General features: G+C 39.6%; 1 protein-coding gene across 1 annotated transcript in view; it reads right to left on the bottom strand.

Moving 5' to 3' along the window:
• Positions 1-25199, bottom strand: part of LOC150076641 (VPS35 endosomal protein-sorting factor-like) — a 370416-nt gene that overhangs the window by 19580 nt on the left and 325637 nt on the right. Inside the window, exon 23 of the mRNA XM_090386682.1 lies at positions 11960-12078. Within this exon, the coding sequence (XP_090242808.1) occupies positions 11960-12078 (119 nt within the window). The remainder of the gene's footprint in view (positions 1-11959; positions 12079-25199) is intronic.

Here is a 25199-nt window from a genome sequence, read left to right as displayed (position 1 = left end):
CAGCAGGCCTTGAGAGCCTCAGTACTTTCTTTCCAGGCTGCTGAACGTTCCAATAGAAACAGTGCAAGAATCACTTTCACTTCTGCTACTATTGTCAATTTATTAGTCCATGTATCCTCCGAAGCTGCAGACTTCTGTTGTTGTTGTTGTTTTTTGGTGCAAGGGCTGCTTAGGCCATATTGCACATATCACCGTTATGAATGTTAAATATGCATGGTGATTGTGATGGCATTACTCAAAAACGATCATATAATTCGATCTTTTTTGTGAAGTGAAAGAACTCCAGTAGATTAGCGTCGTTACCTATGATGTGGCAGAGTGTCAAAGGTTCTTTAAGGTTTGGCAGAAAGCTAAAAGAGACTTGGCGGGCAGTGGTGTATAAAGTACACTCAATAAGAATATGCTTTATTGTGAGTGGACAGTTGCACTGTGTGCATTGTGGAGGATCATTACCTGTGAGGAGATAAAGGTGGGTAAGATGACTGGCCAATTCGCGCTCTAGTTAAAATTACTTCCTCCCTCCTGTTTATACAGAAACTGGAGGTCCACGGTTACAGTTCAGGTTTTATTTGGCAGAGTTTATTGTGCGTTTGGGCTTGCCATTGAATTCTCCATTGTTCTTTACACATTCTTCGAATGTTACTTTTGTAGTCAAGATATGGGACGTAATGCTGTGATAATTCTCTGTCGGATAGAGGTTTAGCGGCATAGTCTGCACGTTCGTTTCCTTGTATCCCAGCATGGCCTGGGATCCAACAGAAAATGGCCACTCGTTGGAGTTCTTGAAGATGCATCAGTTTGGATTTTATGAGCTTTATTAAAGGATGTGTTTTAGAAGAATTGTTCTGTAAAGCTATACTCGCACTCTGGGAGTCCGTATATATCATGCTTTTATGGATGGCCAGATGGAGGATATTTTCCACTGCAAGTTTGATGGCGTATAATTCAGCTGTATAGCTGCTGCATTCATTGGGAAGTGATACGGAGAAGGTTTTATGAGGGAAAATGGCTGATGCACCCATTCCACTCTCAGATTTTGATCCGTTAGTATATATTTTTGAAAAATGCAGATAATTTTGTGTATGGTCTATATGGAGTTGTTGTATATTAACATTTGCAAGAGAGTGTTTTCCCCAGTTTAGAAAATAATTGTCACAGAGTGGTTTAATAGATCTCCATGGGGGATCCGTACTGCTTAAATCTTGAAGAACTTTATCGGGATCTATATTCCAAGTTTCTGATAATGCTTGAGCTCTGAGAGCAAAAGGCTGAATTGCTCTAGGTTTATTTCTATAGAATGTTGTGAACTGTGGGTCGTTAAGTATCGGCCTAATGGGATGGGTGGGTAGACTTTGGATTTTAGTTGTATAGTTAAGAATTAACATCTTTCTCCTGAGGGTTAGAGGAAGTTCATGAGCATCAATATAAAGACTTTGAACTGGTGAAGTTCTATAAGCGCCTATAGAAATCCTCAGGGCAGAGTGTTGAATTGGTGCAAGTCGCGCTAGCACGCTTTCCCTAGCAGAATCATACACTGGGGCACCATAATCAAGGCGAGATCTGATTAGGGCTCTATACAAATGCAGTAATGTGTACCGATCTGCACCCCATGATGTAGAAGAAATGACTCTGAGTATGTTCATTTTTTTCAGGCAAGACGTCTTTAGATGTTTAACATGCTCTATGAAGTTCAACTTACTATCAAAAGTCAGACCCAAGCAGACGAATGCTGCTAACAACTGAGATAGGCTGATTTGTTAAGTGTACTTCTGGATCTGGATGCATCTTCCTTTTGTTACAAAAGTGAACTACTTTAGATTTTGAACAAGAGAGTCGATACCCATTCTGTGCCATCCATAACTGAATATTATTAATTGAAATTTGGAGCTGCCGCTCAATGAAAGTCATGTTTTGAGAACTGCAAGAAAAAGTGAGATCATCGGCATAGAAGTATGAATTCACAGTGCTGGGCATATATTTAGTCATATGGTTTATTCTTATTGCGAATAAGGTGGCACTGAGCACAGAGCCTTGTGGGACCCCTTCTTCTTGTATATATGTTTGAGAGAGAACTTGTCGGTATCGGACTTGAAAAGATCTGTGCTGAAGGAAATTCAATATGAAGTACGGTAAGTGGCCTCTCAGGTCAAGGGAATGCAGATCTCTTAGGATACCAAAACGCCATGTGGTGTCGAAGGCTTTTTCTACATCAAGGCATACCATGACGAGATGCTCATTTCGAATGAATGCATTCCTGATGTTTGTTTCCGCTTTGACCATGAGATCCAGGGCTGATCGATTTTTTCTGAATCCAAATTGATTGTCAGAAATTATATTTTTAGAGTCGAGAAACCAAGTAAGTCGACGGTGAATTATTTTTTCCAGGGTTTTGCTTAAGCAGCTGGTGAGAGAGATAGGTCTATAGTTTTCAGGAATGGAATGATCTTTTCCTGGTTTCAGAATTGCTATTATATAGGAGTGGTGCTAGGAACTGGGGAAACAATGTTCAAGAAAGATGCGATTGAAAAAAAGTGAGCAGTGAAGAGATCGATTCTTTATTTAAGTGTTGGAGCATTATGTAGTATATTCCGTCGGGGCCTGCAGCACTGTGTTTTGAGCTAGATATGGCTTCTTGAAGTTCAAGCATTGTAAGCGGCTGATTATAAGGTAAAGTACATTTACTCATAGGTCTGAAGTTCAGTTTGGACTTTTCAGCTAATACTTTGATCTTCTGGAATGATAGATCATATGCTGTTGAGGCAGATAACTGTGAAAAAACAGTCCCTAGGGCATTCACTATATCTGTAGGAGAAGAAAGATCCTGTCCATTCCAGTTGAGAATTGGGGAGGATAATCGGGGAACTTTGCCACTTAGTTGTTTTATTTTCCGCCATATTATTTTTGAATCAGTATTTTTATTAATCGAGCTCGCAAATCGAATCCAAGATTCTCTTTTAGCTTTCTTCCTAATGTGACGGGCCTTGGCTCTGAGTCTCTTGTAGTTTATAAGATTGGTGGTGGGATATTTTCGAAACAGATTCCATGCTCGGTTTTTTTCTTTTTTTGCACCTTTGCACTCTTCGTTCCACCAATAGTTTATGGTTCTATGGGTTGTTGACTGTGATTGTGGAATCGCAGTGCATGCAGCAGCCAGTATTTGTCTCGTGATGTGATCAGTAGCTCTGTCAATAGGACAGGGTTCGATTATCTGTTCATCAAAGGCCACTCGGGAAGTGAATTTTGCCCAATCTGCTCTGTGGAATTTCCATTTTACGTAGTTTTGGGAAATTATGGAATGTCCTGTTTGAATCTTACATATTAGCGGAAAGTGATCACTATTTAGCGGGTTGTCGAGGGTCGTCCACTCAATACTAGGGAAGAGGATCGGAGAGCATAGCGAAAGGTCTATTGCAGAAGTTCTACCCGTAGAGAGATGGATGTAAGTTGGCAAGCCAGTATTTAGTATAGTCAGATTTTGTCTGTCAGCAAGCTGTTCGATAAGTTGCCCTCGTCCATCTGCATTGGGAGAACCCCACAATGGATGGTGTCCATTGAAGTCACCCAATAAACAGGTAGGGGTTGGCAACTGCTGAATAAGATCTTCCAGTTCATGGATGGTATAGGAGTGATTGGGCAATAGGTAGATAGAAACAATTGTCAAAGTAATACCAATCACAATACGTGTTGCAATAGCTTCGATGGAGGTTTGTAAAGGAATTAATCTGCAAGGTACTCGTGAGTCTATGAGTATGGCTACCCCTCCGTGAGCATTATTTGTAGCAGTTCTGTCTTTTCTAAAGAGTGCATAATTCTTAACTGAGAATGATACATGACGTGTTAAATTTGTCTCTTGTAGGCAGATGCCTACGGGATGGTAACGATCAATTAACTCTTGGATATCATCAATGTTACTGCAAATTCCTCTACAGTTCCACTGTATGATTTGGTGCATTATTTCATTTTGTTACTTGAGGAAGATTCTGAGTCTTTTTTATTCCCAGGCTGTTTGTGGCGATCAAGTTTCATTTTCTCTTTTCTTGGAAAGGTTGGGCGTCCGGTATCCATGACATCTTCTGCATGAAGATCTAGGATAGGTTCATTTGGGTCAGTATTGTTATCAGTGTCCATATTTACTGAAGTGATATTGTTTGTCTTCCTATTTGTAACTGAGTCGGTTTTTGACTTTGAAATATCTGATGGTCTATGTGGGGTTGCTGGTGGGACTGTGACAGGGGTGTCGTTGGCTCTATCTACTACCTTTTGCTCTTTTGGAGTCTGTTTCATTGATGGTGACAGTATAGATCGGGCCCAATCTGCAATCGACATGGTTGGGGGAACTGATACTTCAGTTTGTGTTGCTATTGTTTGGTATTTTTGCATTGCTGCTGCATATGTCTTCTTAGGTGCGTTAAGCTTAATTTGCTTTCTTGCCTCTTGGTATGTGACTTTTCGTCTACCCTGTACTTTTGGATTTTTTTTTCAGTTTTCCATAGATCGCATGACTTGGAGTAGGCTGGATGCATGCCTTTGCAATTCAGACAGTGCGGTGTTTTGGTGTAACAGTCTGTGTGCGAATGTTCTTTCGACCCACAGTTTGGGCAGACTGGATCTCCTCGACAAGCCATTTGTGCGTGACCAAATTTTTGGCACTTGTAGCATCTTATAGGATTCGGGATAAAGGGTCGTACTCGGCAGTTGAGATAGCCAGCTTTGACACTGGATGGCAAGATAGGTGTTCCGAATGTCAGGATGATGTTGTGGTTGGGAACAAGTTCTCCATCTTTCCTGATCATGATGCGTTTGGCTTGTATCACTTTCTGATGTTTGAGTTCTTGGGCCAGTTCATCTTCTGTTACATTTATCAGATCCCACTCTGCAATTACTCCCTTGGAACTATTTAGTGTTGCATGAGGGGTAATTTGAATGGGTAGCCCGCCAAATATTGTTAGTTACAACAGTCTCTCAGAATGTGCACGACTCACTGTTTCTACCAAGAGGTCTCCAGATCTTAGTCTTCTCACCATTTTGGGAGAGCCCACCACATTTTCCAAACATTTTTGTATAAGAAATGGTGAGAGAGTGCTCATAGATTTGTCCGACAGACTATGTAAGATAAGGAATGATGGGCATTCCTGTTGGTCTGTGTCTGTACGTAGTCGTTTAGACTTTGTTACATCATGAGAAATTTCATGATCAGCATTGTTGATGGTACTGGATGAGCGCCTAGGCTGCTCAAGCTCTGGGTAATTGTCGTAGTCCATGTTAGGCTCCTTTTTGCCCTGGGAGGTTGACTTTCCCTCCCAAGTTTCCAGCCCCGCCACGGGGAGGCAGGAGCAGTGCCGCAAGGAGGCCAAGCGGTTAGATAAGTTAGTTGATTAGTAAAATAGAGTAATATATGTAATGAAAAAGAAAGGTGAGTTTCCTTCTTTGTTCTTACTTGTGATTTTTCAAGTATAGAACTGAATTATAAATGAACTTCCAGTAAAAAACAATATAACTTAAAATGAACTTTTATCACTGGGAAAGATCGCTATATATTCGCACTTTGAACGCTTGACCTCGAATTCGCTTGGCACCCGGGGCCAGCAGACTTCTGGCCCACCTAACACTGCCTCACTCGCATCAGTAAATATTCTTGCACCTTTTCTATTTATGTGTATCCCATCCCTGTAGAAGCAGTCTCTCCTGTTAACAAGCACAGACCATGCTGAAAAAAATTCTACCCCATGAGCTTTGCACAGTCTCTCCAGGGCTGAACTGATTGACAAGGCTCTCATCATATACTCCCTCCTATTGTGTCTGGGTAGAATTGCAGACACTTCTAAATTTAACCCAACTCGTGAATTTTTTTCAACACTGACCTGTGGTTGTTAAGTAAATCTGCAGATCTCCAACTCTTAATGCCATTAAGTTGTCTCCGACAGTTTTTAAATTCTGTACAGTGGGATCAACTGACGATGTTACCAACAGTAAATTCTAAGTGGGAAGCATTCAAGGAATTAATCGTGGAATTTACTAAAAGTTTCATACCTAATAAGAAATATTATTCAAGGTTTAGGCCTAAATGGTTATCTAATGAATTAATGAGACTCGTAATAGAGAAGAAAAATGCATGGGATGCATATAAATTATCAAGCGACTCAGAAGCCTATGGCAGATATAAGCTAGTCTGTAATCAGGTGACAAAGGAGGTTAGGCAGGCGAAGGCAGATTACAAGAAATCCTTGGCAAAAGATGCTAAGAAAAACAGCAAGGATTTCTCTACTTATATAAATTCTAAAAGAAAGGGGATGAATATGATTGGTCCACTTGACATCGATGGTTTGATTGTTGATGATCCTGCTCAGATAGCAAACAAACTGAATGAGTATTTTGCATCTACATTCACACATGAGGAATTATTAAGGTTTGAAAATGGCAGAAGGTTATCAAATTGTAGCAGGATACTTAATGATTTTGTAATAACTGAAAGCAAAGTGGAGGAGAAATTGTTGAAGTTAAACATAAGAAAAGCACCTGGGGTGGATGGGATCTATCCAATTATATTAAAGGAGGCGGCAAAGCAACTAAGCAAACCCTTAGCCATAATTATGAGAGCGTCCTTGGACTCAGGGGAAGTTCCCACGGACTGGAGATGTGCAAATGTATCCCCAATTCACAAAAGGGGATCGAAGGGTGACACGAGTAATTACAGACCAGTTAGTTTAACTTCTGTTACGGGTAAAATAATGGAGTCACTGGTTAAAAATGCATTGCAGGATCATCTAGACAAGACTGCAGCAATAATTCAGACACAGCATGGGTTTGTTAAGGGAAAGTCTTGTCTGACAAATTTGATAGGATATTATGATGTGGTTACAAAGGAACTGGATGCAAAAAATAATTTTGATATCATATATTTGGATTTCAGGAAAGCTTTTGACACTGTTGTGCATGGAAGACTATTGTACAAATTGGAACAGAATGGTATTAAGGGTAAGTTGCTACAATGGATAAAAGGATGGTTAAGTGGGAGACGACAGAGGGTGGTAATCAATGGGTGCTGCTCTTCTTGGACTAATGTTATTAGTGGAGTCCTACAGGGTTCGTGTTAGGTCCACTGTTGTTTTGTATAGCATTAGCATTAGTAGAGGCATTTGATGCAAGAAAGCAAGCTTATGCAGCATCAAAAAAAAAAAAAAAAATAAAAAAAAAAATAAATAAATAAATAAAAAATAACCACTTCCACTTCACTCCTCTGTTCGTTCGAAATACCTGTCCAGCTGAGCCTTAAACTTATTTAGGCTATCAACTTCCACGACAAGGGATGGAAGTCTATTCCACCAACCAACCACCCGCTGGCTAAAGGCAAATTCCCTCGCGTCTATCCTACATCTGTCTTTTCTCAATTTGAATTTATGCCCTCTCAGGTGATTATTCTAAGCAAGAGGAAGAATCCCTTCAGCATTGAGCATGCTCAAACCATTCACGGCTTTATACACCTCTATCAGATCACCTCGCCGGTACATAGTCTTCAGACACTGTAATTTGCAAAACTTAAGCCTTTCTTCGTAAGAGCACCCCTTTGTTCCATTCACTAATCTTGTTGCCCTTCTATGTACTCGTTCCAGCATCTCTACATCCTTCTTGAAATGAGGCCTCCAGACCTGTATACAGTACTCTAGGTGTGGTCTGACCATTGCCTTATACAAGGGAATAATCACCTCCTTATCCCCGCTAGAAAAATTCCTATATATCATCGACAATACACCATGAGCTACTCTTGCAGCCCATCTGCACTGCTCAGAAAACTTCATATCTGCTTGCACAACCACCCCCAGGTCCCTTTCATTCTCTACCACTATCAGTGTAGTACCACAGAGTTGATACGTTGCTCTGGGGTTGCTGTTTCCCATATGTAGTACTTTACATTTGTCAATGTTAAACTTCATTTGCCACCTGTCAGCCCATCTGCTTAACCTTTCCAGATCCTGTTGCAGTAGCATAGTGTCAGTAGTGTCCTTGACAACCCTGCCAAACTTCGCATCGTCTGCAAACTATGACATTAAGCTTGATATACCATCATCATTTAACCAGTGCCTCCATTTATATCATTTATAAATACAGAAAACAATAATGGACCCAATAATGAACCCTGAGGAACTCCACTAATAACATTAGTCCACGATGAGCAGTGTCCATTGATTACCACTCTGTCTTCTCCCCTCAAACACCCCTTTATCCATAGCAGCAATTTGCCTCCAATGCCACACTGCTCCAATTTGTGCAGCAGTCTTCCATGTGCAACAGTATCAAAAGCCTTTCTAAGATCCAAGTATATAATATCAAAGTCATTCCCTGCATCCAGTTCTTTTGTGACTGCATCATAGTATCCAATCAGATTGGTCAGGCAAGACTTCCCCTTAACAAAACCATGCTGTGTCTGAGCTATAACTGAAGTCTAGTCTAGATGATCCTGCAGTGCTTCTTTAACCAGTGCCTCCATTAATTTTCCAGAAACTGAAGTTAAACTAACAGGTCTATAATTACTTGTGTCGACCTTTGATCCTCCTTTGTGAATTGGGGTCACATTTGCACATCTCCAGTCCATGGGTACTTCCCCCTGAGTACAAGGAAGCTCTCATAATTATGGCTAAGGGTTTGCTTACTTCCTTTGCTGCCTCCTTTAATATAACTGGATAGATCCCATCCACCCCAGGTGCCTTTCTTGTATTTATCTTCAACAGTTTCTCCTCCACTTTACTCTCAGTTATTACAAGATTCTCTAGCTTACTGCCAGAGTTGAATACACCTCTGGTATATTTATCAATGATATTGATGAAGGTATATCAGGCTTAAAGTCGAAGTTTGCAGATGATACAAAGGTTGGCAGGGTTGTTAATGACAGTAATGGCAGTGTGCTACTGCAACAGATCTAAATAATTTGGGCAGATGGGCAAAGAAGTGGCAACTGAAGTTTAACCTAGACAAATGCAAAATATTGCATATGGGTAGAAGTAACCCCAGAGAAACGTACCAACTGTGTGGTACTACACTTAAGGTGGTAGAAAATGAAAAAGACCTGGGAGTAATTGTGCAGTCAGATATGAAGTTTTCTGAGCAATGCAGACAGGCTGCCAGGGCAGGTCATGGGGTTTTGTCAATGATATATAGGAATTTTGCTAGCAGGGAAAAGGAGGTGATTATCCCTCTGTATAAGGCAATGGTTAGGCCACGCCTTGAGTACTGTGTACAGGTCTGGAGGCCTCATTTTAGGAAGGACGTTGATTTATTTGAGCATGTACAGAGAAGTGCAACAAAATTGTTGAGGGGAATGAAGGGATCCTCTTACCAAGAGAGGCTTAAGTTCTGCAAATTGCAGTGGCTGGAGACTAGGCACCTGCGTGGTGATCTGATTTAGGTATATAAGGCCTTGAATAGGTTGAGCATGCTGAATTGTGATGGGATCCTTCCACTTGTTCAGATTACGAATCTAAGGGGGCATAAATTAAAATTAAGAAAAGACAGATGTAGATTAGATGTGTGGAAATTTGCCTTTAGCCAGCGGGTGGTTAATTGCTGGAACAAACTTCCTTCTGTCGTTGTGGAAGTTGATAGGTTGAATAAATTTGAGGAGGAACTGGACAGGCGTTTGGAGGGAATGGTGTGATTTTTTTTTTTTTTTTTTTGGCTGATGCTGCATAAGCTCATACACTTGCTTTCTTGCATCAAATGCCACTGCTACTACTACTATTAGTGCCAACATGTACAACAATATCACCCTTAAAACACTATCTGCTTTACAACATCATCAACTTTTGCCCCTGGCAGACATACCCTGGTCCTGTTCCACCTATCTTTCTTGCATAGTATATTCCCCATCTCCCTGACAATAGAGTCACCAACAATAACTAGTTCCTTTGGAACCAGCACATTCTGCCTTGGAGATTGCCTCTGTTTTGCCTGATGCACAAGAGGGAGCTCTGTCGTTGAGCTGGGCAGCTGAGAGCTTGATGGGCCCCCCTCATTAATTTCTTCGAGGGCATTTACACTACATCTCAAGCTCTCATAGACGCCAATCATAACTCTGAGTTGGTGCCTAATTTCTTGACAATCTCTGCACCTAGCACATACAAAGACATCCTCCTTGGCTAGATCATGCCCTATTCCAGAAAACTCTGCAAACGTTTCACAAGTTGTACATTTTTTAGGCTGTGATGTGTTGAACAATTGCCCCCTTCAGCTCTCCCCTGAGTCACAGCACTCCTGCTACTTTGTGCCAGTTGCTTTGCTGCTCTAGTCTGGGACATGATTTCCATTTGAATACAATTGATTACCAATAAAAATTAATAAGATTAATAAATTTAATAATTAATTGTCAATACTACACTAATCTAATAGATTCCTAAATGCAGTGATACGTATTACACTATGTAGTTTTATGTTATACCTTGCACTGAAAAACTACCCATCTCTATAACAGCACATAGAAGTTAGTTTGAATCAACTACTCACTGGCAGAAGGCAAATTTTTACATATCTATCCTGCAACAATCCTTACTCAATTTGTATTTATGCCTCCCTCATGTGTATAGTCTGGATAAGAGGAAGGATTCCATCAGCATTAAGCTTATTCAATCCATTCAAAGCATTAAACAGCTCAATCAGATTTCCTCACAGGTGGGTGCCTATCTACAGACATAGCAATTTGAAGAACTGAGCCTTTCCTAAGAACACATTAACACACTTCAACTCATTAATCTCATTTCTCTTCTCTGCACCTGTTCCAGAAGATCCACATTCCCAGAGTAACGTATCAACTGTGTGGTACTACACTCAGAGTGGTAGAGAATGAAAAGGACCTGGGGGTAATTGTGCAGTCAGATATGAAGTTTTCTGAGCAGTGCAGATGGTCTGCAAGAGTAGCTCATGGTACCTTGTCAAGGATATACAGAAATTTTTCTAGCAGGGATAAGGAGGTGATTATCCCCTTGTATAAGGCAATGGTCAGGCCACACCTTGAGTACTGTATGCAAGTCTGGAGGCCTCATTTTAGGAAGGATATAGAGTTGCTGGAACAAGTACAGAGAAGGGCAAAAGATCAGTGAATGGAAAAAAGGATTGCACTTACAAAGAAAGGCTTAAATTTTGCAAATTACAGTGTCTGGAGACTAAGCACCTGCGAGGTGATCTGATTGACATGTATAAGGCCTTGAATGGTTTGAGCATGCTCAATGTCAATGGGATTCTTCCTCTTGTCCAGATTAATCACCTGAGGGATATAAATACAAATTGAGGAAAGACAGCTGTAGAATAGATGTGTGGAAATTTACCTTTAGTCAGTGGGTGGTTGATTGCTGGAACAAACTTCCATCTGTCGTTGTAGAAGTTGGCAGCTTAAATAAATTCAAGGCAGAACTAGACAAACATTTGGAGCAAATGGATGATGGGTGAAATGGAAAGGGGGTTTTTTTGGCTCATGCTGTATAAGCTTGCTTTCTTGCATCATATGCTGCTACTAATGCTAATGCTTAATATCATGCTTTCAGACCTGCATGCAGTACTGAAGGTGTGGCCTTACCATTGCCTTATACAATGGGATAATTGCCTGTTTATCCTTGTTGGCAAAATTCCTGTATACCAGGAACTATCTGGCACAATTACCCTTAGGTCTTTTTCATTCTCCACTATCCTGAGCATGGTACTCACTGCATAGGTAGTGGTAATTCCATTAATCTCGGATTACAGATACCCGTATGCAGTACCTTGTATTTCCAATATTAAACTCAACTGCCACTTCTCATCTAATCCACTTTAGAAAACTTACATATCATTCCATAATTTAATTTAGTCTCTTTGGTTTGAATATTCACTTCAAGGACTTCTGCTTGCTTGTAATGGGATTATTGCATCATAGTTTAATTATGTCTATTTTGTAGTTTTGTGGATTAACTAAACAAATAAAGCTTAATGTACTTACTCCTTTATCTCCAAGCTGTTTCAGATGTGCTAATATTTCATCTATAATGGTTGAACAGATTTTATTAATTTCTATTAAAAATTCAGGATCACTTCCATAGAGAGCATCATTGGAATCAACTGAAAGAAATTAACAAAGGAATTACTCAGGAAATATATATTAATGCACTTTAAATATATAGAAGTAAAAGATATATATATAGAAATAAATATTAAGGAAATAAATCTTAGAAATATACAAAGCAAAAGTGCATGAAATTTTGTTAAAATGAGATGTATTGTAAATCACTGGTGGGCAATTTTTTTTTTTTTTTTTTTTTATACACAGTTGCTTGAAAAGAAAGAGCAGTATTACTATTGGCAAAAAATACACAAGGATGCAAGCTTATACAGTATCAGTAAAAAAAAAAAAAATGAATAAAATAATAATTAAATAACAGAATTTAAAAAAAAAAAAAAAAATTACACACTTCATTTACCTATCCCATTTAACAATTTGGCCAACCCTTCTTTAAATTTATTCAAAACATCAAAAGAAATTTATTCATATTGCTGATTACTCATTGGCTGAAGGAAAATTTCTCGATATATCTATTCTGTAGCCATAATTTTTCAATCAAAATTTATATTCCCATACATGCGTATGTGTGTGTGTGGGGGGGGGGGAGTTGCGTGTGCATGTGTGTTGTTTGAAGAGAAAGATGCCATGAGCATCTGGTTTACTCAATCTCTTTAGAGTCTTAAATACTTTAAACAGGTCACCACACAGATACCTAGTTTCCAGACATGACAAGTTATAGAATCACAATTTTCTTGGTAATGATTCTCTTGTGCCCCAACTAATCTTGTTGGTCTTTTCTGCACCATTTTCAAGAGACCTATATTTTTCCTAAACTGAGGTTTCCAAACATATAAAAAGTATTCCAGATGTGGCTTAATCATAATCACATACAATGGGATAGTTGCATCCGTCTCTTCTCGTAAAGTTCCTGTATATCTTGACAGAATAATTAACAGATTTGATGTATTTATTTCTCTAAAAAGTTTTTTCATGTTTGAACACAGATGATGATGCAAACTATTTATTCAATTTGCTAGCAACCTATTTCAAAAGTTATGGCATTCATATTGATTTTTTTGGTTCTTTACTGTCCACACTAAGTCAGACTTTTCATAATCTGTCCTAGCATGTCTAATCAACTGTTTACAGATTAATTTTTATATATATTGTAGGATTCTCACCTCCTGAATTTGAATTTAGATAGAGATTTTGTAGGTTATTACTTAGCATTAGTAGAGGCATTTGATGCAAGAAAGGAAACTTGTGCAGCATCAACCAAAAAAAAAAAAAAAAATAAATAAATAAAGTAAAATAAATAAATAAAAAATAACTTAAACTTAAACTTATTTAGGCTATCAACTTCCACGACAAGGGATGGAAGTCTGTTCCACCTACCAACCACCCACTGGCTAAAGGCAAATTTCCGCACATCTATCCTACATCTGTCTTTCCTCAATTTGAATTTATGCCCTATCAGGTGATTATTCTGAGCAAGAGGAAGAATCCCATCAGCATTGAGCATGCTCAAACCATTCAAGGCTTTATACACCTCTATCAGATCACCTTGCTGGTGCCTAGTCTCCAGACACTGTAATTCGCAAAACTTAGGCCTTTCTTCGTAAGAGCACCCCTTTGTTCCATTCATTAATCTTGTTGCCCTTCTCTGTATTCGTTCCAGCAGCTCTACATCCTTCTTGAAATGAGGCCTCCAGGCCTGTATACAGTACTCTAGGTGTGGCCTGACCATTGCCATATACAAGGGATGATCACCTCCTTATCCCTGCTAGAAAAATTCCTATATATCATTGACAATACATCATGAGCTACTCTTGCAGCCCGTCTGCACTGCTCAGAGAACTTCATATCTGCCTGCACAACCACCCCCAGGTCCCTTTCATTCTCAACCACTGTCAGTGTAGTACCACAGATTTGATACGTTGCTCTGGGGTTGCTGTTTCCCATATGTAGTACTTTACATTTGTCAATGTTAAACTTCATTTGCCACCTCTCAGCCCATCTGCTCAACCTTCCCAGATCCTGTTGCAGCAGCGTAGCGTCAGTAGCGTCCTTAATAAACCTGCCAACCTTTGTATCGTCTGCAAACTTGGACATTAAGCTTGATATACCATCATCAATATCATTTATAAATACAGAAAACAATAAAGGACCCAATACTGAACCCTGAGGGACTCCACTAATAACATTAGTCCACGATGAGCAGTGTCCATTGATTACCACTCTCTGTCTTCTCCCCCTCAACCACCCTTTATCCATAGCAGCAATTTGCCTCCAATGTCACACTGCTCCAATTTGTGTAGCAGTCTTCCATGTGCAACAGTATCAAAAGCCTTTCTAAGATCCAAGTATATAATATCAAAGTTATTCCCTGCATCCAGTTCTTTTGTGACTGTATCATAGAAACCAATGAAATTGGTCAGGCAAGACTTCCCCTTAACAAAACCATGCTGTGTCCGAGCTATAACTGAAGTCTTGTCTAGATGATCCTCAAGTGCTTCTTTAACCAGTGCCTCCATTAATTTTCCGGGAACAGAAGTTAAACTCACGGGTCTATAATTACTTGTGTCAGACTTTGATCCTCCTTTGTGAATTGGGGTCACATTTGCACATCTCCAGTCCAGGGATACCTCCCCTGAGTCCAAGGAAGCTCTCATAATTATAGCTAAGGCTTTGCTTACTTCCCTTGCTGCCTCCTTTAATATAACTGGATAGATCCCACCCACCCCAGGTGCCTTTCTTGTGTTTATCTTCAACAATTTCTCCTCCACTTTACTTTCAGTTATTACAAGATTCTCTAGCTTACTGCTAGAGTTGAATACACCTCTGGCATTCCCCTCGCTGAATAACTCCTCATGTGTGAATGTCGATGCAAAATATTCATTTAGTTTGTTAGCTACCTGAGCAGGGTCATCAACAGTTGACCCATCGATATCAAGTGGACCAATCTGATTCATCCCCATCCTTCTAGAGTTTACATAAGTATAGAACTCTTTGCTGTTTTTCTTCGCATCCCTTGCCAAGGATCTCTCGTAATCTGCCTTCGCCTGCCTAACCTCCTTTGTAACTTGGTTACAGATCAAGTTGTATCTATCATAGGCTTCTGTGTCACGTGATAATTTGTATGTATCCCATGCATTTTTCTTCTCTGCCATATGCCTCATTAGTTCATCTGACATCCATTTAGGCCTAAACCTTGAATAATATTTCTTAGTTGGTATGTAAAGCCTAGTAGCTTCCAAGATAAGTTCTTTGAATGCTTCCCATTTTGAATTTGCTGTTGGTAACATCATCAGTTGATCCCACTGTATAGAATTTAAATACTGTCTCAGTCCATCGCAGTCGCCTTTACGAAAGCAATACCCCTTCCCTTTACCCCTAATGGTAGTTACCTCTTTGAGTAACTCCCACTTCAGAACACTGTGATCACTGCCTCCTAGTGGTTCATTTATCTGCAGATTCTTAATGCATGAAGAATCACTACTGATAATCAAATCAAGAGTATTACTCCCTCCAGTTGCCTCCCGAAAATGCTGATGTAGAAAACAATCATCCAATAAATCCACAAAAGCCTTGCTAGTGTGTGAGTGACCAGCCCCCAAATTCCAGTCAATATCTGGGAAATTAAAATCCCCAATTATAAGACTCTCTGATTTACTGGCCCACTCTATTTCTCTGTACAGTTTCTTATTATAGTCATCAGAGTTATTTTTATTTTTATTTTTTTATGAAAACCCCAAACACGAAAGGTATAAAAACCTATAGTACTTAGTACTGTGCATGGGTTGAAAGAGAAGTATGGGGGGAGGGGGGTGCAGGAAACTTTGCTCTAGAGACTAAACATGGATTTCACCACTTCAAGCCTCCAATAAGCAAAGTGGTGGTATTTCACCGGTTGATGAAAGTCATCTACCACTAGGCCTATAGCACACTCCTACTCTCAATTTTGATCTCCCAATGCTTATGTCACACCAAACTGACTCGACACTGCACTGTCCAGCGATGTCGACTGGCTTCACTTCCTTGGATTTTGTGTGTTTCTGTATTGGTCAAGTATTGGTAAAGGTATCAAATCCACGTGTTGACAAGTTTTGCAGCTCCCGAGAACGCAAAGTTTTTAATTATACTTAGCCACTTTATTGACTTAATTGTTAGATTAAATTATTTTCTATAAGTAGCTTATAGACCTAGTCAAACTCTGTGGTTTATTTTGAATTTAGATAGCGTGATTTGGAAAGTAAATAATACCTCGTGTCCGTAGATTAACTATTTGTAACTGTCCATAGATTAAACATTCGTAATTTGCCGCTATTGTTATATGATACAACGTGTGCAGCGAACTAGATAGCATAAGGTCTAACGGAAAACTAGATAGCAAGTATAGTAGCATCAATTAATCAGTAAAATTTATTCATCTTATTAAATTTCATTGTCAATTGAATTGTACTTTAACTAAATAAATATAGCGACCTAGTTTTTACAAATATAACATCATAAATTAATACATATAAGTTGACAGGGGATAAGAAAGTCATATAACGTAACTCGGAGACAACATTCAATACCGAAATATATATATATATATAGTGTTATATCTGCATTGAGATATAAGTCCAGGGATATATTTTGTATTGCAATTTCATTGAACTTGAATAGAATTCATGACTCAGACCAGAGCAGCAAAGCAAAAGGCTCAAACTGATGGGAGTGCTGTGGCTCAGGGGAGAACTGAGGGTGGCAGTTGTCCTCTGAATCACAGTCTATTGAAATGCACTGCTTGTTTGATGTTTGTGGAGCAATCAGGAACGGGACATGACATTGCCAAGAGGAATGTCTTTGTATGTGTGCAATGTAAGGAATGCGAGGAAATCAGGCGCCATCTCGGCATTGTTATGGGCTTATATGAGAGCTTGAAGGACAGGATGGATGGCCTTGAAGGATTTAATTCGAGGGGCCCATCAAGCTCTCAGCTGCCCACATCAATGCCAGAGCTTGCAATTGAACATCAAGTAAAACAGCGGCAAACCCGCTAGTTGTTGTAGGTGACTATTGTCAGAGAAACAGGGAATATATTGTGCAAAAAGGATAGATGGAACAGGAACAGGGTATGTCTGCCAGGGGCAAAGGTTGATGATGTTTTAAAGCAGATATCATCTTTTAAGGGTACGAAGGGTGATATTGTTGTACACATTGACAGTAATGATATTAAGAGTAGGAGACTGGCAGAATTACTTAACAAGTACAAGTCAATGCTGAAAAAAAGTCGTGAGTTAGGGTTGAATTTGAAAGTGTTGTTGTTATTTAGTTTTAGGAGCATTGGTAACTAAGGCCATATTGCTCCGAGAATATGCAGTGATCATTCTCTGACCTTTCCGCATCCTCTGTATTTGGTGGTCACGGGCTTGAACCCTAGTCTAATCAAGAAGCGTGTGCTACGCACTGCTGCACCTGCCCACCTGGCTACGGAGGTGCCGAATTTGAAAGTGTCTGCAATTCTGCCCAGACACGATATGAGGGAGTATATGATGAGAGCCTTGTTGATCAATTCGGCCCTGGAGAGACTGTGCAAGGCTGAAGGGGTACAATTTTTCTCAGCCTGGCCTGTGCTTGTTAACAGGAGAGACTGCTTCTACAGGGATGGGATACACTTAAATAAAAAGGGTGCAAGAAAATTTGCTGACGCTATCGAGGCAGAGTTAGGTGGGTCGGAAAATTGCTAGCTTGGGGAGGGAATACATGGACTAATAGATTAATAGTAGCCGCTGGCAGAGGTTAAAGTGATTCTTGCACTACTTCTATTGAAATGCAATTGAGCAGCAGTCTGGAAAGCAAGGCAATGGGGATTTCCAGGACTACTAGCAGTCATAGTGGAACAAGTAAATACATGGGCTGCATTAGGGTAACTAAGAGTAGAACCAGGTATACTTGCATGTACATCGATGCTAGGAATATAGTTAATAAATTCAATGAGCTTAAAGTGCTAGTTAAGACGTCAAAGGCAGATATTGTTGGGATATCAGAGACATGGTGTCACACAGACATAAGCAGTGCAGAACTGGAATTTGGGGAGTGTACAGAAAGGATAGATGGGACAGAAAGGGAGGAGGGGTTATGTTGTTAGTTAAAAAAAAAAACATAAAATCTAAGGAAGTGCATCCAATTGATGTTGGTGAACATTGCAATGTTGAGTCTGTTTGATGTTAAGCACTGGGAAAGGAAAAATGAGTAGGTGTGTTATAGGCCTAATGACTCTGATGAGTATAATAAGAAACTGTACAGGGAAATAGAGTGGACCAGTAAATAAGAGAGACTTATAATGGGAGATTTTAATTTCCCAGATATTGACTGGAATTTGTGGGTTGGTCACTCGCACACTAGCAAGGCTTTTGTGGATTTATTGGATGATTGTTTTCTACATCAGCATGTTCGGGAGGCAACTAGAGGGAGTAATACTCTTGATCTGATTATCAGTAGTGATTCTTCATGCATTAAGGCTCTGCAGATAAAGGAACCACTAGGTGGCAGTGATCGCAGTGTGCTGAAGTCGTTGTTGTCATTTGGTTTTTAAGAGCATTAGCAACTAAGGCCATATTTCTCCGGGGATATGCGGCGATCATTCCCTGACCTTTTTGCATCCTCCGTATTTGGTGGTCACGGGCTTGAACCCCAGTCTAATGAAGAAGTGTGTGTGCTACGCACTGCTGCTCCTGCCCACTTGGCTACGGAGGCGCCCTGTGCTGAAGTGGGATTTACTCAAAGAGGTAACTACCATAAGGGGTAAAGGGAAGGGTTTTTGCTTTCGTAAAGGTAACTACGGTGGTCTGAGACAGTATTTAAATTCTATATGGTGGGCCCAACAGATGATGTTACCAACAGCAAATTCAAAATGGGAAGCATTCAAAGAATTAATCTTGGAAGCTACTAGACCTAAATGGATGTCAGATGAACTTTTTTTTTTTTTTCGGTAGTTCTTGGTGCATCGGCTTCTGTGGCCATAATGCACCTCCCAAGGTTTTTGCAGTATTTTGATCCATGCCCGAGGCGTGATTCGAACCCGCATCCTTTAGATTGCCAGGCAGGCACTTTACCCACCTGGCAAGACCGATCGGCATCACATGAACTAATTAGGCATGTGACAGAGAAGAAAAATGCATGGGATACATATAAATTAACATGTGACATAGACGCCTATGATAGATATAAACTGGTCTGTAACCAAGTTACAAAGGAGGTTAGGCAGGCGAAGGCAGATTACGAGAAATCTTTGGCAAAGGATCCAAAGGAAAACAGCAAATTTACTTATGTAAACTCTAGAAGGAAGGGGATGAATCAGATTGGTCCACTTGATATCAATGGCTCAACTGTTGATGATTCTGCTCAGGTAGCTAACAAACTAAATGAATATTTTGCATCTACATTCACACATGAGAAGTTATTCAGGGAGGGGAATGCCAGAAGTGTATTCAACTCTGGCAGTAAGCTAGATAATCTTGTAATAACTGAGAGTAAAGTGGAGGAGAAATTGTTGAAGATAAACATAAGAAAGGCACCTGGGGTGGATCCAATATTAAAGGAGGCAACAAAGGAAGTAAGCAAACCCCTAGCCATAATTATGAGAGCTTCCCTGGACTCAGGGGAGGTACCTATGGACTGGAGATGTGCAAATGTGACTCCAATCCACAAAGGAGGATCAAAGGAAGACACAGGTCATTACAGACCTGTTAGTTTAACTTCTGTTCCAGGGAAATTAATGGAGGCACTGGTTAAAGAAGCATTGCAGGATCATCTAGACAAGACTTCAGTTATAGCTCGGACACAGCATGGGTTTGTCAAGGGGAAATCTTGTCTAAAAAATTTGATTGGATACTATGATGTAGTAACAAAAGAACTGGATGCAAAGAATAAATTTGATATCATATATTTGGATCTTAGAAAGGCCTTTGATACTGTTGCACATGGAAGACTGCTGCACAAAGTTGAGCAGTGTGGCATTGGAGGCAAATTTCTGCTATGAATAGAGGGATCGTTCAGTGAGAGAAGACAGAGTGGTAATCAATGGACACTGCTCTTCGTGGACTAATGTTATTAATGGAGTCCCTCAGGGTTCAGTGTTGGGTCCATTGTTGCTTTCTTTATTTATAAAGGATATTAATATGGTATATCACGCTTAATGTCCAAGTTTGCAGACGATATGAAGGTTGGCAGGGTTGTAAATGACACTAATGACAGTACACTGCTGCAACAGGATCTAGAAAAGTTGAGCAGATGGGCTGGGAGGTGGCAAATGATGTTTAACATTGACAAATGTAAATACCACATATGGGAAGCAATAATCCCAGAATAACATTTCAACTCTGTGGTACCACACTGACAGTACTAGAGAATGAAAAGGACCCTGGGGGTAATTGTGCAGGCAGATATGAAGTTTTCTGAGCAGTGCAGACGGTCTGCAAGAGTAGCTCATGGTGTCTTGTCAATGATATACAGGATTTTTCTAGCAGAGATAAGGAGGTGATTATCCCCTTGTATAAGGCAATGGTCAGGCCATGCCTTGAGTACTGTATACAGGTCTGGAGGCCTCATTTTAAGAAGGATGTAGAGCTGTTGGAACGAGTACAGAGAAGGGCAACAAGGTTATCGAATGGAACAAAGGGTTGCTCTTATGAAGAAAGGCTCAAGTTTTGCAAATTACAGTGTCTGGAGACTAGGCCACTTGCGAGGTGATCTAATTGAGGTGTATAAAACCTTGACTGGTTTGAGCATGCTCAATGCTGATGGGATTCTTTGTCTTGTTTAGAATAATCTCCTGAGAGGGCATAAATTCAAATTGAGGAAAGAGAGGTGTAGGATAGATGTGCGGAAGTTTGCCTTTAGCCAGCGGGTAGTTGATTGCTGGAACAAACTTCCATCTGTCATAGTAGAAGTTGATAGCTTAAATAGATTCAAGGCAGAACTTGACAAACATTTGGAGCGAGGGGATGGGTGAAATAGGGGTTTTTTTTTTGGCTGATGCTATATAAGCTTGTTTTCTTGCATCATGTGCCCTTGCTAATGCTAACAATTTATAATGATCTCATGTTTTCTTCTCAATTACTAGTCATCAGTGAATCTAAGAGTCATTTTGGTCTAAACACCTTCAACAATATCTGTTAAGTGTTATAGAAAATGTTTAGTAGTCTCTATGATCACTCTCTTAAACATTTTTTTTTTTTTTTTTGAGAATTGAATTTTTCAACATCAATTGGTCCTACTGAAAAGAATTCAAAAACTATTTAAGATAAGCGCCTTTGCAGAAATAAAATTCCTTCTATTTACACTTAACAGTATTAAATTCTTGGAATAAATACCATATTATACCAACAGACCATGACCACTGTTGCATAACAATATCAAGAATATTGCTTTATTGCTTACTCTTGTTGCCACTCTTAACATTTTAGGTATACTTTAGAAAGCAGTGATATAATAAATATATAAATGTTGCACTATTAAGTGAGCAAACTACCCTCGATTTCCCATTTATTATTATTAGCCATATGGTGCAAGGAAGCCTGTGGTGTATGCTGCACCAGCCAAAAAAAAATTTCTGATTGTTATTTGTTTGTTATTTGGTTTTTAGGAGCATTAGCAACTAAGACCATATTGATCCGAGGATATGCGGTGGTCATTCCCTGACCTTTCCACATCCTCCGTTTTTGGTGGTCACAGGCTCGAACCCCTGTCTAATCAAGAAGCGTGTGCTGCTCCTGCCCACCTGGCTACGGAGGCGCCAAAAAAATTTCTGAACTACAGAGAGAGAGAGAGAGAGAGAGAGAGAGGGAGAGAGAGAGAGGGAGAGAGAGAGAGGGAGAGAGAGAGAGATAAAAGGGAATCACCAAGGAAGAGAAGAATGATGATATCAAGCTCAGAATCCTGAGCTGGATATCATCACCATGAGAATGGAGCCAAGCCCAATACTCATCAGATGTGAGCCCCTGGGGTTAATATAATATCTTGACACTGAAAATCTGTCCCAACCCCAACTTTATTTGATTTAACTAGAAATTATATATATATATATATATATATATATATATATATATATGAATATTAAATATAACCTCTTAAAGGTAATGTTTAAAAAGTTACATAGGATAAAAGAGGTATTCAGAATGAAATGGTTTCAGAGAATGAAAGATTAATAGATCAGGCGTGACAGATGCACCTAAAAGCACAAAGCAACATTAAAGGATGCAAGAATATATATAAGTTTGTATTAATATATTGAATAAAGCATGCATAAATGGATGTAAAAGTTACACAAAGTGCCAGTAACTAGAGGGGTGAGGAAAGTAGAAAAAGAAGTTTAGTGGATTTGTCAAAGGTGAAAGAATGTTAATATCATAAAGGTTATGATGAATTACAGGCGGGCTTCGATTAAGACAATTAATTCGTCCCGCGAGCGCATCACATAAAACCGAAATGCGTTAATCGAATATAATAACCAATAGGAAAAATTATAATTTGGTCCTTGACCTTCTGGAATGCCCATAAAGAATTTTAAAAATACCTTTTAAATAACTTTTTAACTGTATATAATGTAAAAGATAATGAAAATAATTATGGAATTAAATGTTTATTGCATAAAACAGCGGTTCTTAAACTGTGCGCCGCGGAATATTTTAAATTTTCGAGGGAAACACAGCGATACTCGACATCTGTCGGACACCGCGCGAACTACTAGCTTGAGGTAGTTCACAGTTTCAGCATTTCTTATTAAGTTGTTTGGACATAACTACTAAACGAAACTGTTAGGTATTTCTTTTGGTCTGGGTGCGCCTTGAAAAAATTACTGAGACATTAAAGGTGCCGTGAACCGAGAAAGTTTGGGAACCTCTGACATAAAATACACAATGAAGAAATTACTGTTGCGGAAATATCTGAACGGTGTTGACTTTCTCTTTTTATCAATCAATTTCCGATAGCTGACAACAATCTTCTCTGGGGCCTGGCGAAATAAATATCGCAGAGAACATCAAACCTTTTGTTTGAGGTTCTATGCGATACGAAAGATTTCATCTAATTCTTTAATCGTTATCTCTTTCGTGGTAACATTTTCATCTGGCTCATTTAAAAATTTGAATTTTTAAATGCAATTCTGCATTGACTTTATTAGCAGGAGACAAACACGTCTTCTTCTGATTGTTGATGGAACACACCGAGGCGGGCAGCAAGCAAACGTTTGATTATTGACCGTACAACTCGCGGTAAGCTTAACGTGCAATTCAGATCTTTTTCAACTATCGCATAAAAAAAAAAAGATCGCGTTAACTGGAAATTTGCACCATGTAAAGTGAAAAGTGGTATCATTTTTCAAATAGCGTTAACTGAATATCGCATTATGCGAGGCTAGCTGTAAGCAAATTTATGGGCTGATTACCAAGACAACAGAAAGTGGAAGAACTGTAAAGTAAAATTAGTACATCAAAATACTAATAAAATAAAAAATAAAATGCAAATAAAATAAAAAAATGAAAGTGATATAGCTGTCACCAGATATGGGGGGGAACATTAGCAAAGGCACCTGATGCAAAAAAGCAAGCTTATATAGCATCAGCCATCAACTTCTACAACAAGAGATGGAAGTTTGTTCCACCATTCAACCACCCGCTGGCTAAACGCAAACTTTCACACATCTATCCTACAACCGTCTTTCCTCAATTTGAATTTATGCCCTCTCAGGCGATTATTCTGAGCAAGAGGAAGAATCCCATCCACACTGAGCATGCTCAATCCATTTAAGGCTTTATACACCTCAATCAGATCACCTCGCAGGTGGCTAGTCTCCAGACACTGTAATTTGCAAAACTTGAGCCTTTCTTCATAAGAGCAAACCTTTGTTCCATTCACTAATCTCATTACCCTTCTCTGTACTCGTTCCAACACTTCTACATCCATCTTAAAATGAGGCCTCCAGACTTGTATACAGTACTCAAGGTATGACCTGACAATTGTCTTATACAAGGGGATAATCACCTCCTTATCCCTGCGAGCAAAATTCCTGTATATCATTGACAAGACCATATGACCTGGCAGCCTGTCTGCACTAAGAAAACTTCATATCTGACTGCACAATTACCCCAAGGTCTCTTTCATTCTCCACTACCCTGAGTGTAACAGCACATAATTGTTACATATCTCTGCAGTTATTGCTGCCCATATGCAGTACTTTACATTTGTCAATGTTAAACTTCAGTTGTCACCTGCTCAACTTTTCTAGATCCTGTTGCAGCAGCAGCGTACTGTCATTAGTGTCATTAACAACCCTGCCAACCTTCATATCATCTGCAAACTTGGACATTAAGCATTGGTATACCATCATCAATATCATTAATAAATACAGAAAACAACGGACCCAACGCTGAACACTGGGGAACTCCACTAATAATATTAATTCGTGAAGATCAGTGCCCACTGATTACCACTCTGTCCTCTCCCACTCAACTATCACATTATCCATTTCTTCGTAAGAGCAACCCTTTGTTCCATTCACTAATCTTGTTGCCCTTCTCTATACACGTTCCAGCAACTCTACATCCTTCTTGAAATGAGGCCTCCAGACCTGTATACAGTACTCAAGATGTGGCCTAACCATTGCCTTATACAAGGGAATAATCACCTCCTTATACCTGCTAGAAAAATTCCTGTATATCATTGACAAGACACCATGAGCTACTCTTGCAGCTCGTCTGCACTGCTCAGAGAACTTCACATCTGCCTGCACAATTACCCCCAGGTCCTTTTCATTCTCTACCACTGTCAGTGTAGTACCGCAGAGTTGATACGTTGCTCTGGGGGTTACTGTTTCCCATATGTAGTACTTTACATTTGTCAATGTTAAACTTCATTTGCCACTTCTCAGCCCATCTGTTCAACCTTTCCAGATCCTGTTGCAGCAGCATAGCGTCAGTAGTGCCCTTAACAACCCTGCCAACCTTTGTATCATCTGCAAACTTGGACATTAAACTTGATATCTCATCATCAATATCATTCATAAACATCGAAAACAACAACGGACCCAACACTGAACCCTGAGGAACGCCACTAATAACATTAGTCCATGTTGAGCAGTGTCCATTGATTACCACTCTCTGTCTTTGGACTCTGCTCAACGTGGACTAATGTT

Source organism: Mastigoproctus giganteus, chromosome 12 (genome assembly GCF_048544385.1).
Source record: "Mastigoproctus giganteus isolate SK-2022 chromosome 12, ASM4854438v1, whole genome shotgun sequence".
Lineage (NCBI taxonomy): Eukaryota > Metazoa > Arthropoda > Arachnida > Uropygi > Thelyphonidae > Mastigoproctus > Mastigoproctus giganteus.
This window is presented reverse-complemented; position numbering and strand designations above follow the sequence as displayed.